The sequence below is a fragment of the Lutra lutra genome, chromosome 12 (genome assembly GCF_902655055.1).
Source record: "Lutra lutra chromosome 12, mLutLut1.2, whole genome shotgun sequence".
Taxonomy (NCBI): domain Eukaryota; kingdom Metazoa; phylum Chordata; class Mammalia; order Carnivora; family Mustelidae; genus Lutra; species Lutra lutra.
In genome coordinates this window covers 45,796,017-45,808,702 of record NC_062289.1, presented here as the reverse complement: position 1 = coordinate 45,808,702, position 12,686 = coordinate 45,796,017, and the positions used below count along the sequence as shown (strand labels likewise).

The 12,686-nt window shown below is 36.6% G+C and overlaps 1 protein-coding gene across 1 annotated transcript in view; it reads left to right on the top strand.

The window, feature by feature from the left end:
• The window catches only part of TAF4B (TATA-box binding protein associated factor 4b), a 133,869-nt gene that overhangs the window by 27,639 nt on the left and 93,544 nt on the right, over positions 1 to 12,686 (top strand). Inside the window, exon 7 of the mRNA XM_047698102.1 lies at positions 2,541 to 3,155. Within this exon, the coding sequence (XP_047554058.1) occupies positions 2,541 to 3,155 (615 nt within the window). The remainder of the gene's footprint in view (positions 1 to 2,540; positions 3,156 to 12,686) is intronic.

The window sequence follows — 12,686 nt, the reverse complement described above, 5'->3', positions numbered from 1 at the left end:
CTCTGCCGCTCCTGCTTATACTTGCTCTCTCGGTCTCTCTCTGTCCCCCAAATAAATAAATATATCTTAAAAAATTTAAAGAGAACTATTTGGTTTGGTTGTCTAGAGGAGATGAAAGAGGCGCTGTAATGGAAGACTCCTTTTGGTTGCCTCATTAAAAAAAGAGTGGGAAGGGAAATGGAGCACATTTTCAGAAGGATCTTAAAATAATGGAAATGTCAATAGAAGGGTGAGCACATTGATTAGGAGGGTGCCAATCGTGATATAAAATATAGCTAAAGAAACTGAGAATGTTTTAGTAGAGGAGACAGGGAAAGGGAGGTTGAAGGTTCAGCATAATATTTAATATCAAATGACTAGAGCCCTGTTTTTGGATGATCCTCTTGATTGAGAAATTAGAGGCAGTTCTTCCTTGGGTCCCTTTCAGTGCAAAAGTTCTTTGGGCAATAGGTTGTCTACATTAATGCTGACAGCTCTTACATTTATCTGTATTTCATACTCATTGGAGACACTGTGGAGGAGAAGGGAGGAGATCATGTATGTTCTTATTATGCATCCAATGCTATGCTAGATACTTTACTTTTAATTTGGTTGTTTGCACTTATTTTTCATATCTGTCTTTTGAGAATCCTAGGTAGTAGATATTATAGTATTTTCCATTTTAGAGATTAAAACACTGTTTATATCAACTAATTTTTTGTCAAACTTAGAGATCCAGAATTTATCCTATCTGACTCTACTTGCTAGGTAACAATACCTTTAAGTTCCCAAATAAAACTGAAGTTTTTTTGGTTTGTATGTATTTTCTAAGGACCTATTAAGCCTTGTGATTTGTTTCCTTAGGACACCCCCCCCCTCACATTTGGGGCATTGAATATTGCATAGAGATGAGGGATTTAACATTTAATCTCTGGCCAGCTGGTCAAGAGATAATTTAATATACATTTTTTAAAAAAGATTTTATTTATTTGACAGAGAGATCACAAGTAGGCAGAGAGGCAGTCAGAGAGAGAGGAGGAAGCAGGCTCCCCACTGAGCAGAGAGCCCGATGCGGGCCTCGATCCCAGGACCCTGGGATCATGACCTGAGCCGAAGGCAGAGGCTTTAACCCACTGAGCCACCCAGGCGCCCTAATATACATTTTTTGTAAAAATTTCTCCGCGTCTGATTATTTTAACATTTGTTCCAATTGTGTTTTTCTCAAGACCCCTTCATATTAGATTTCTAGCTTAAATTTAATAGATCACTTCATTTTTTTATATATTTCCAAAGCAGCTTGTTTTCCACCATTTTTTAAGTTTGGAAAAAGATTATGAGACTCTCTGCTTCTTACTTTCCTTTGTTACCATTTATATACATATTTGAAAACCTTCAGAGAAGAACTTCTCAATCCTTTTTAATAAAAAAGTAAAAGATGTAACTAAAAGGAACAGGAATAACAGTGGTTCTCATTTGCTTCTAAAATTCAGTCAGACTGCTTTTGTTTAAGTATCAGAACAGGAAAACTTCCACATAGCCCTTGAATTCACCAAAAGATAATCTGCTGTCTACCTCCTTTTCCATTTTTTTCCCCTTACTCAAAACAAAAGAAACAAAACCCCCAGGGATAAAAAGGCAGAGTGTTCTACTTTTTAGTTCAAATTGCCTTTACTCTTTCAGAAAGATACAAGGAGAGATACCAACTTAAAATCTAGTCAGAAAATATTCTAGCTCCATTAAGGAAATTGCCTGTGTTTGTATTTGTTTTATTTTGTTTTTTTTTTTTTTTAAAGCTTTTATTTATTTATCACAGAGAGAGCACAAGCAGGGGGAGCAGCAGGGCAGAGGGAGAAGCAGGCTCTTTACTGAGGAAGGAACCCGATGCACGACTCCATCCCAAGACTCCGGGATTATAACCCGAGCCGAAGGCAGACAGTTAACTAACTGACTGAGCCACCCAGGCGTCCCGTGTATTAGTTTTATTTTGACTTAAAGACTGTTTTTATCCACAGTTTGAAAGTTATTTAACAAAAACTTTTTTTTTAGATTCTATGGTCATGTAAAGAAACTTACTGATAAGAAAAATTATTAGTGATCTATTACGGGGTATAAGTAAATACAAACAAGTACGACACAGTGTTTTATTTTACCAAATTGATCTTGAGGGATGAAAAATAAATTTAATACTGAGCGGTAATAATTTTGTATTGAAAAATAAATACTTGTGGGCTTTAAATTTATTTTAAATAAAATAATTTAGAAAATAAAATAAATAAAATAAATTTATAAGTAAATTATAAAATAAAATTATAAATTTATATAAATAAATTTATATGAATAAAATAAATTTAGAAAAAATAAAGTACTCGTGGGCTTTAAATTGGTTGTATCCTGGATATTGTTAGGATATGACTGCCAAGTGATATCAGGCTTCCTCAGCTGAAATACCTGATATACTCTGATTTATTTCATGTTGTAAAGTTCTGAAATACAAAGTAATTCTATTTTACTAGCAGCTAATTTGTTTAGTTATCAGGTTCTTTTTTCTCCCCTATTTCTAGAAAAGTGTGATTGCCTTACGACAACTCATGCCCAACTCCCAGAGCTTTATTCAGCAGTGTGTTCAGCAGACCTCTAACGAGGTAGTCATTGCTACCTGTACCACAACAGCAACAACTTCTCCTGTGGTGACAACAACAGTTTGCTCAATCCAATCTGAAAAACCCATCATTGTTTCTGGAGCAACAACACCAAGTACTGTGTCAGTGTCGACTCTGAATCCACTTGCTGGTCCAGGGGGAACAAAAACTGGAGTTGTGACACTTCATTCTGTGGGTCCAGCTGCTGTACCAGGAGGAACAACAGCTGGAACTGTTTTGCTTCAGACTCCAAAACCGCTTGTGACATCTATTCAGAACACAGTTACAGCAGTCTCGCTTCAACCTGAGAAGCCAGTTGTCTCTGGGACAGCAGTCACGTTGGCCCTTCCATCAGTAACTTTCGGAGAAACTTCAGCAGCAGCTATCTGTCTTCCATCTGTGAAACCTGTTGTTACTTCTGCTGGGACCACATCTGACAAGGCCGTCATTGCTCCTGTACAGATCAAACTTGCGCAGTCAGGCCCCATCCTTTCACAGCCAGCTGGGATTCCACAGGCAGTTAAAGTTAAACAACTAGTGAGTAACATTTCATTTCTTCCTCGGTTTCTTCTTTTGAAAATTTCAAACATTCAAAAAATTGGCAATACTAGTAAAACGAGCCCCTGAATATCCTCAGTGGAGTTTGAATAGTTGTTAACATTTTATCACATTTGTTGAGTCTCTCCTCTCTATTCACACACATAAGCACACACACAGAACTTTTTCCTGAAACATTTTAGAGTTAATTGCAGGAGTTGTGACATTGTACCTCTAAGTACTGTGTATCTCTTAAGGAAAATGATTTTTTTTTTTTAACATAACGGCCTTGCACTTATTATTACACTTGAATATTTAATACTGGTATAATTTTTTTCCCAGCTGTCCCAACAGTGTCCGTTATAGCTAATAATGTTCTTTTTTCTGATGTTGTTTGTGATAGAGAACTGCGTATTTTATTTACCTGTCATTTCTCTTTAGTTCTTTTTAGTTCTTCATTTCTCTTTAATCTAAAACAGCTCCCCAGGCTTTTTGTATTTGCTCATTCTGTTGTAACAGTTTTAAGTACCTAGACTAGTTTGCAGAATGTCCTTTGTTTTGTCTAATTGTTTGCTCAAGATTAGATTCAGACTAAATCTTTGGGGCAAGGTTATTACAGAGGTAATGTTATGGTAACATTTTCCAAGACAAATGTGCTAAGGGCAGAGGGAAACGGGAGTAGATGAGTATGAAGTTGTGTTTTTTTTTCCCTAAACTTGGTAGGTTGAGAGGTTCTTAGGTGAAAGAAAGAAATCTTAGCTATTTATCAATTAGTGTTGTTAACCTTAGTAATAAAACTTTCTGTTATTTTACCAGCAAAAATGGGTTTATTTGGGAATAGCAAAGAATTAGAATTCAGGACAAGCAAGATGTGGTAAAACCATAGGCAGACCTAGAGAACAAAGAATGGCCTTGTTTAAAAAAAAAAAAAAAAGAATGGCCTCCTACAGAGGTAAGGCAGAAGTTGGAAAAGGCTGTTACAAGCAGAAGTCCTCTGGAGTAAACAAAAGTGCAGTGGCTTCTCATTGGCTGAGTTGTGACAGTCTCTCATTGGCTGGGCTGTTGCTGGGCAAGGTGAAAATCTTTCTTTCTCCTGCAGATAAAGGATGGGCTTCTTCCTGTTGGGGATGCAAGGTACTGCTCTTTCTGTTGGGGTCTGTAGTTGGTGACTAGTTATAGGGTGTGAGAGGTTCCCCTTCTGGCCTCCTGACTCATTTTAGTGAGGTTTCCCTTTATTTTCATAGTATTTAAAACATTCTAGTTTATTCAAGACAGACTGTGAGATTATTATTAACTTGTGGGAGATAGTACATGGTGAATTAATTAAAAATTACATTTCTTAATAAACTCGCTTACCTTTACCATAATAGCTAGCTTTTCTTTTAATTTTTGGTAATTGCCTTGTTTGCTTTTATAAATCTTTATATTAAAGACTGTGTGTTGAATCTCTGTTTTAGTTTATTCTGCTTCTGGGGATAATAAAGTCTAAGTAAACTTCCCAACCTTGTTGTCTGATCAGGAGAAGAGGAATATCTGTGGATGATTGTCTTTGAGGCAGAGGTCAGCTATGAGCATAAGATGAAAGGGGAAGGGGCACCTGGGTGGCTCAGTGGGTTAAGCTTCTGCCTTCGGCCCAGGTCATGATCTCAGGGTCCTGGGATTGAGCCCCATATCGGGCTCTCCACTCAGCAGGGAGCCTGCTTCTGCCTCTCTCTCTGCCTGCCTCTCTTCCTACTTGTGATCTCTCTCTCTCTGTGAAATAAATAAATAAAATTAAAAAAAAAAAGATGAAAGAGATGAGTTTGGACAGCAGTCAGACTCTTGGGTAGATAGGAAATAATGTCATTTCCTGGGTGCTTATCATTTTTTATCCCTTCCTACCCTGAGTCTGATTTTCAAATCAAGAAGTGTGTATGCCTTGCAGTTTCTCTTAGGTTGTCTGAATTTAATCTCAGAGATGAAACCTTTTTAGAAGCAGTGACTCTTAAACATCAATCTGAGCAGCCAGCTTTGGGAACCACTGAAAACATAGTCATTGCCTGAAGGAAAGGCCTCCTTTTGGTAGCACTGAACAGAATTGAAACCCTTTTTATGGGTCATAAGCAATTCTTGAATCACTACTAATCTTTATTGAACATCTATACCGTATTAGTTCCTGAAGTGAAATAACACTGTATAGCTATGTAGAGTTTTAAAAGCGTATATGTCATGTATTAACTGTAGGTTTTTAAATAATTTTATAATGAAGAAAAGGCAGGGAGAAAACCAAGAATCCGGAAACATTAAGTGACCCATCCACTGGCACTCAGAAAGTATTGAATCTTAGACTAAAACCCAGGGTCTTTCCCATTAGGATATGGTACTAATGAAAGAACGTCTAGGTTTCTAGAGTGTCCTGAAACAGGAAAACTTTGGCAATAGTATTTTGACAGCATTTATATTTTGTATGTTTGACTTGTTATACATTAGAAACAATTTCAATCAAGAAAAAATAAAACAGATTTTTCAGTGGGGGATCTTGGTTGGCTGATTCCAGGGAGGATGGGACTTTTGATCTCAGGATTGTGAGTTTGAGCCCCAAGTTGGGTGTAGAGATTACTTAAAATTGAAAGAAAGAAAGAAAAGGAAAGGAAGGAAGGAAGAATGGACGGGAAAGAAAGGGAGAGAGGGACAGAAAGGGAGGAAGAAAAGAAATAAAATCTAATGGTAAATTTTAGGGATTTTTTTAACTTCCTACTTTCATTCTTAAAAAAATGTGAAATAATTTAATTTTTCTGGTGAATTTCTGCTTTCTTGTTTGGCTTTTGTTTTAATTTTACTCAACAAATTTGATGTCAGTATTCATACCTTCCTATTTAAAATGTAAAATACCAGAGCACCTGGATACTGAAGATTCATTGTAATCTGTTTTATAACACATTTTTACCTAGGGCACAAAACAAGCCGTTCTGTGTGGTAATGCCACAGAGAGGATTGAATTAGAACATTCTTTCATATCAGCTAATTTAGGAAATTAATATTACTAAAGTTTAGTATTACTCAAGTGATTTGAGAATATCATCTGTGAGCCCATCATAAGCCATAGTCCAATTTAATCCCAGATAAATGGGGAGGAAAATATTCAGGGTGCTAGAAACATAAGAAAGCATTTAATGCACTTATAAGAGATGTGGCAAATAATAATTTAAAATATAAAAATTGACATACTGGATCAAATCTGTGGTTTGTGCAACTCAGGATGTAGTCTCCAAAAATAAGCTGAAGAATATAAGTATGATTGTTCAATATTAAATTAATATTAAATTAAAATTTGTTTATTTCTGGGGTGCCTGGGTGGCTCAGTTGGTTAAGCGACCTACTCTTGATTTCGGCTTGGGTCATGATCTCAGGGTCATGAAATTGAGGCCCCCCCCCACCCCACCCCTTGGCTCAGGCTCTGTGTTGGGTGTGGAGCCTGCTTGAGGTTTTTTCTCTCTCTCTCCCTTTGCCCCTCCCCCCACCCTGCTTGCTCACACCTACACACTCTCTAAAAAAATCTTTTGTTTGTATATTTCCTTTAGTGATTGCTCATGAGTTTTAAAACCTCTTCCAGGGGCGCCTGGGCTCAGTTGGTTAAACAACTGCCTACGGCTCAGGTCATGATTCCAGAGTCCCAGGATCTAGTCCCACATTGGGCTCCCTGCTTGGCAGGGGGTCTGCTTCTCCCTCTGACCTCTCCCATCTCATGCTCTCTCCTCTCATTCTATCTCTCAAATAAATAAAACCTTAAAAAAAAATCCTCTTTCTAATGTTTTATTCATTTCTAGCATGTACTAGTTTTTATGGATAATTGTTGAGGTGTCTTGCCTTCTAGATGTTTTAAATATCACACTTTCAGTTTATAAGGATCCTCTTAATCTCCCATTGCAGGGTTTAGATTTTATAGAATTAATATTTTATGAAATAATACATTTTTATTCCAGATTAAGAGGCGCCATCCCATTTTTAAATTTAAATTTGTTACTATAATCTTTTTTACCTTATTGATTATTATATGTTGTCCTCTGGGGATCTGCTAGAATTCTTATCAAATGTAATAACTGGAATTGTTCACAGTTTCTTTAGATGAAAGTTTTTCATTTTGTGCCGGTATTCATTGTTTTGTATATTTTGGTCCTCAAATGCTTGAATTTTTGAAATATGGACCTAATCAGTAGTTGTTGTGATTTCATCTGACAATCTAGTTCTTGTAAATGGTTAGTGTTATTGGTTACCTATCAGTTCTGGTATGGTAGGTGTTATATGATGTGACACACTCCAACTAAATGTTGAGCTTAATGTTTTTACCTTTCTTTAAAAGTCAATGAAAGAAAGTAGATGAATTGTACTAGAGTATGCTGATGATGGGAAGATAGTAAGTAGAAGCTTTCTGTTTTGATGCTTAAAAGTTTTTCTTAGGATATTTGTGAAAAAACTGTTTTTATTCATAGTTGAGCAAAAGCTAAATTTAATTTAAATTAAATTTAAACTTAATTAGCAAAAGCTAATTTAATAGAGAAAAACTAAATTTTAATTTCAATCTGATCATTTTTAGAATTAAATTTGATACATTTTAGTAATAAATTCTACCGCATAAAAATTAAACAATAAGCCTCTCAAATCCACAATATGTATGAATAAAATTCATGAATGAGAAAGTTAACTCAAGATTCCTGGTCTGTATTTTTAGGAAAAAAAGCTGAGAGGAAAAAAATTTAGAGAGTAAACTGAATGTTGTTACTCTTGCTAGTTATCTTGTATTTATATCTCACTTGAATATCTTTTAAAATATTTTATACCTATTTATTTTTTTAAAGATTTTGTTTATTTATCTGAGAGGGAGAGAGGGAGAGATCACAGTTGGCAAGGAGTGGTAGAGGGAGAAGCAGTCTCCCCTCTGAGCAGGGAGCCTGACTTAGGGCTCAATCCTAGGACCCTGGGATCATGACCTGAACCAAAGGCAGAGGCTTAACTGACTGAGCCACCCAGGCTCCCAGAAATACTTTATACTTAGAGATAGGGCAGAAAGTTTTAGTATTATCATGGATATATTCCCTATTTCAGATATGTATTTCCCTGAGTGACTCTTTACTTGCATTTCTTCCTTAACAGAATTGTTGACATTTGATAAATAAATGGTCAAGTATGTTCAACATTCTCCAAATGTTACTCTTTTGTAGATATAAGACAAAAAAAAAAATTAGTGTATTATTAAATGTGGTCATTTTCCATTTCATTATATTGAAGTAAAGGTGGTTTCCTAAAACAAACTAATCCAGAATATTAGAAAAAAAATGTGTTTTTGTACATCAAATTTTCTTCTGCTACCTAATTATTTTAAAGTAAGGGAGAACATTAAAGAATTTTCAACAAATATATTTTTATATGAAATAGCCTATGAGACATAATTCTGCTGACTCTGACTTCAGTTTTCACTGGACAAGAAGTATTTTCAAGGTATAAATTTTAGTTTCTGAGTATGCTGGTGGCCAGTATTTTTATTAGAGAACTTGAAGTAAAAATTGATCTTGTTTCTTTTCTCCCTAATTAATTACTTCATTGGCTCAAGTAGTTCACTCTCATTTTCATATTGAACTGACCTAAGGATCTAGGTTTAAGCACTTTTTCTTTCTTTCTTTCTTTTTTTTTTTTTTTTTTTTGCATTCTGTTAAGAGTGAGAGGAAAGGTAGATAATGTTCTTCCACAGATTATTTTTGCTTGTTCTAGAATTTCATATAAATCAAATCACACAATAAGCACATTTAACTTTTTAACAGAAATTGATAGGTTCTCAATTTTAAGCAGCATTTTTAGACTCCTGTAAAGGCTGGTAATATAATTAATTCATTTGAGCACATTTTTAAGTGTTTAGAAGGCCCTTTAAATGAAAGAAACAGTGTATTCTGAAGTTTATCAAGATTGAGTTTTAATATAGACTGTGTATGGCAAAGCAAGTTTTAACTTTCTTTTCTTTCTTTTTTTTTTTTTTTTTAAGATTTCGTTTATTTATTTGAGAGAGAGAGAGCAGAAGGTCAGAGGGAGAAGCAGACTCCCCATGGAGCTGGGAGCCCGATGCTGGACTCAATCCTGGGGCTCCAGCTGAAGGCAGTTGCCTAACCAACTGAGCCACCCAGGCGCCCAAGTTTCAACTTTCTTTGTAGGATTTTACTGGAGCTCTATGTTAAGATTCTGAGACTAGATAAGGTATACAGAAGTGATGCCATTTAGTGATGTATGCCATTGTCCCAGAAGATAAGGAAATAGTGGTACAAGAACCACATATTGGCTGTTATTGAGAAATAGTTGGCAACTAACATGTGTTTTCTGACTGTAAAGCTGCAGCTTTTGTATAGTTAGGGTCCTCTGTTTTCTAGAACTCAGCCTACCAAGTGCATGCCAGAATTCACATATTGAATATTATGTAGAAATTAGAGGAGATAATACCTTGATTCCAATCACTGTGTGTGTGTGTACTGCTTGATAGAGGTAAGAATTTGATTGTTGTGTATTTATGAACAGGGGAGTAGGTGAGGGTTGAAATACAGGGAAAGGAAAGTGTAAGGGATGGGATCACCTGGGTGGCTCAGTTGGTTAAGTGCTGGACTCTTAATTTTGGCTCAGGTCATAATCTCAGGGTTGTGAGATCAATCTCCATCAGGCTCCTCGTTTAGCAAGGAGTCTGCTTGAGATTCTTTCCCTCTCCCCCTCCCCCTGTCACATGTGCTCTCTCTCTCTCTCTCAAATAAAATCTTAAAAAAAAAAAAAGTAAGGCATCCTTATCTATTTGTTTCATCCGTACTTGTTTTTCTTTGCAACCTTTCCCTATGAAATTTACGAATAGTTCCTTGTCTGATATCCCAGAGCAGAATGTAAAAATCATAATTAATGTAAAATAATCCTTAAGTAATGGGCACCTGGGTGGGTCAGTTGGTTGAGCAACTGCCTTTGGCTCAGGTCATGATCGTGGAGTCCCAAGATCAAGTCCTGCATCAGGCTCCCTGCTAAGTGGGGAGTCTTCTTCTCCCTCTGACCCTTTTCCCTCTGTCATTCTCTCTCTCTCTCCTCTCACTCTCTCAATCTCTCTCTCTCAAATAAATAAGTAAATAAATAAAATCTTAAAAAAAAAACCCAAGTAATATTTTGAAGCACTAGACCTGTATTTCTGTAAATTACTGGAACATTATTTTATGTTAACATCCAAGTAAAACATCAGAATTTGATGTGTCAAAAGGAAAGGCTAGGGTATGTACTATTTATTGATTTTCCTGTCCAGTGGCCTTTTGGAGGGAAATTAAGTAAAGGACTTAAGTTTTTAAAAATATAATAGCTCTTTCTTTTGTTTGCCAAGTAGGAGTAAATACCTCTTTAGGTGAATTTCAATCTATGATAATTTCAGTCTCCATAAATGCTATTCTAACACTGTTGTTTTAAATGGTACTTCTTTGAAAGAATAATAATGAATTCACTTATACTTTCTCATTTGTTGTATTTTATTTTGTTCAGCAAGTGTGCAGGAGTATTCTACACATATGCTGCTCCAAGTGTTATAGTCATTAAGATATGGAATGAGAGGGATCCAGGATTGTTAAATCCCAGCTCAGAACTTCATGATATATATAAATATCACATATAATATATATTTCTATATTTAATATATGTATGTAATATATATAAATATAATTTGTAAAGTTAGGGATATATATATATATATGTGCACTTTTTTTTTCTTTTTTTTTTAAATTTTTTTATTTTTTCAGCATAACAGTATTCATTATTTTTACACCACACCCAGTGCTCCATGCAATCTGTGCCCTCTACAATACCCACCACCTGGTGCCCCCAACCTCCCACCCCCCACCCCTTCAAAATTCTCAGATCGTTTTTCAGAGTCCATAGTCTCTCATGGTTCACCTCCCCTTCCAATTTCCCTCAACTCCCTTCTCCTCTCCATCTCCCCTTGTCCTCCATGCTATTTGTTATGCTCCACAAATAAGTGAAACCATATGATAATTGACTCTCTCTGCTTGACTTATTTCACTCAGCATAATCTCTTCCAGTCCTGTCCATGTTGCTACAAAACTTGGGTATTCATCCTTTCTTTTTTTTTTTTTTTTTTTACAGCTTTATAAACATATATTTTTATCCCCAGGGGTACAGGTCTGCAAATCGCCAGGTTTACACACTTCACAACACTCACCATAGCACATACCCTCCCCAATATCCCCACCCCCTCTCCCAACCCCCTCCCCCCATCAACCCTCAGTTTGTTTAGTGAGATTAAGAGTCACTTATGGTTTGTCTCCCTCCCAATCCCATCTTGTTTCATTTACTCTTCTCCTACCCCCTCAACCCCCCATGTTGCATCTCCTCTCCCTCATATCAGGGAGATCATATGATAGTTGTCTTTCTCCGATTGACTTATTTCGCTAAGCATGATACCCTCTAGTTCCATCCACGTCGTCGCAAATGGCAAGATTTCATTTCTTTTGATGGCTGCATAGTATTCCATTGTGTATATATACCACATCTTCTTTATCCATTCGTCTGTAGATGGACATCTAGGTTCTTTCCGTAGTTTGGCTATTGTAGACATTGCTGCTATAAACATTCGGGTGCATGTGCCCCTTCGGATCACTGCGTTTGTATCTTTAGGGTAAATACCCAGCAGTGCAATTGCAGGGTCATAGGGTAGTTCTATTTTCAACATTTTGAGGAACCTCCATGCTGTTTTCCAGAGTGGTTGCACCAGCTTGCATTCCCACCAACAGTGTAGGAGGGTTCCCCTTTCTCCACATCCTCGCCAGCATCTGTCATTTCCTGACTTGTTAATTTTAGCCATTCTGACTGGTGTGAGGTGATATCTCATGGTGGTTTTGATTTGTATTTCCCTGATGCCGAGTGATATGGAGCACTTTTTCATGTGTCTGTTGGCCATCTGGATGTCTTCTTTGCAGAAATGTCTGTTCATGTCCTCTGCCCATTTCTTGATTGGATTATTTGTTCTTTGGGTGTTGAGTTTGCTAAGTTCTTTATAGATTTTGGACACTAGCCCTTTATCTGATATGTCATTTGCAAATATCTTCTCCCATTCTGTCAGTTGTCTTTTGGTTTTGTTCACTGTTTCCTTTGCTGTGCAAAAGCTTTTGATCTTGATAAAATCCCAAAAGTTCATTTTTGCCCTTGCTTCCCTTGCCTTTGGTGATGTTCCTAGGAAGATGTTGCTGCGGCTGAGGTCGAAGAGGTTGCAGCCTGTGTTCTCCTCGAGGATTTTGATGGATTCCTTTCTCACATTGAGATCCTTCATCCATTTTGAGTCTATTTTCGTGTGTGGTGTAAGGAAATGATCCAATTTCATTTTTCTGCATGTGGCTGTCCAATTTTCCCAACACCATTTATTGAAGAGGCTGTCTTTGTTCCATTGGACATTCTTTCCTGCATATGTGCACTTTTTTGAGGTTTTATTTAATCACTACACCAAGGTGGGGCTTGAGCTCACAACCCCAAGATCGAGTC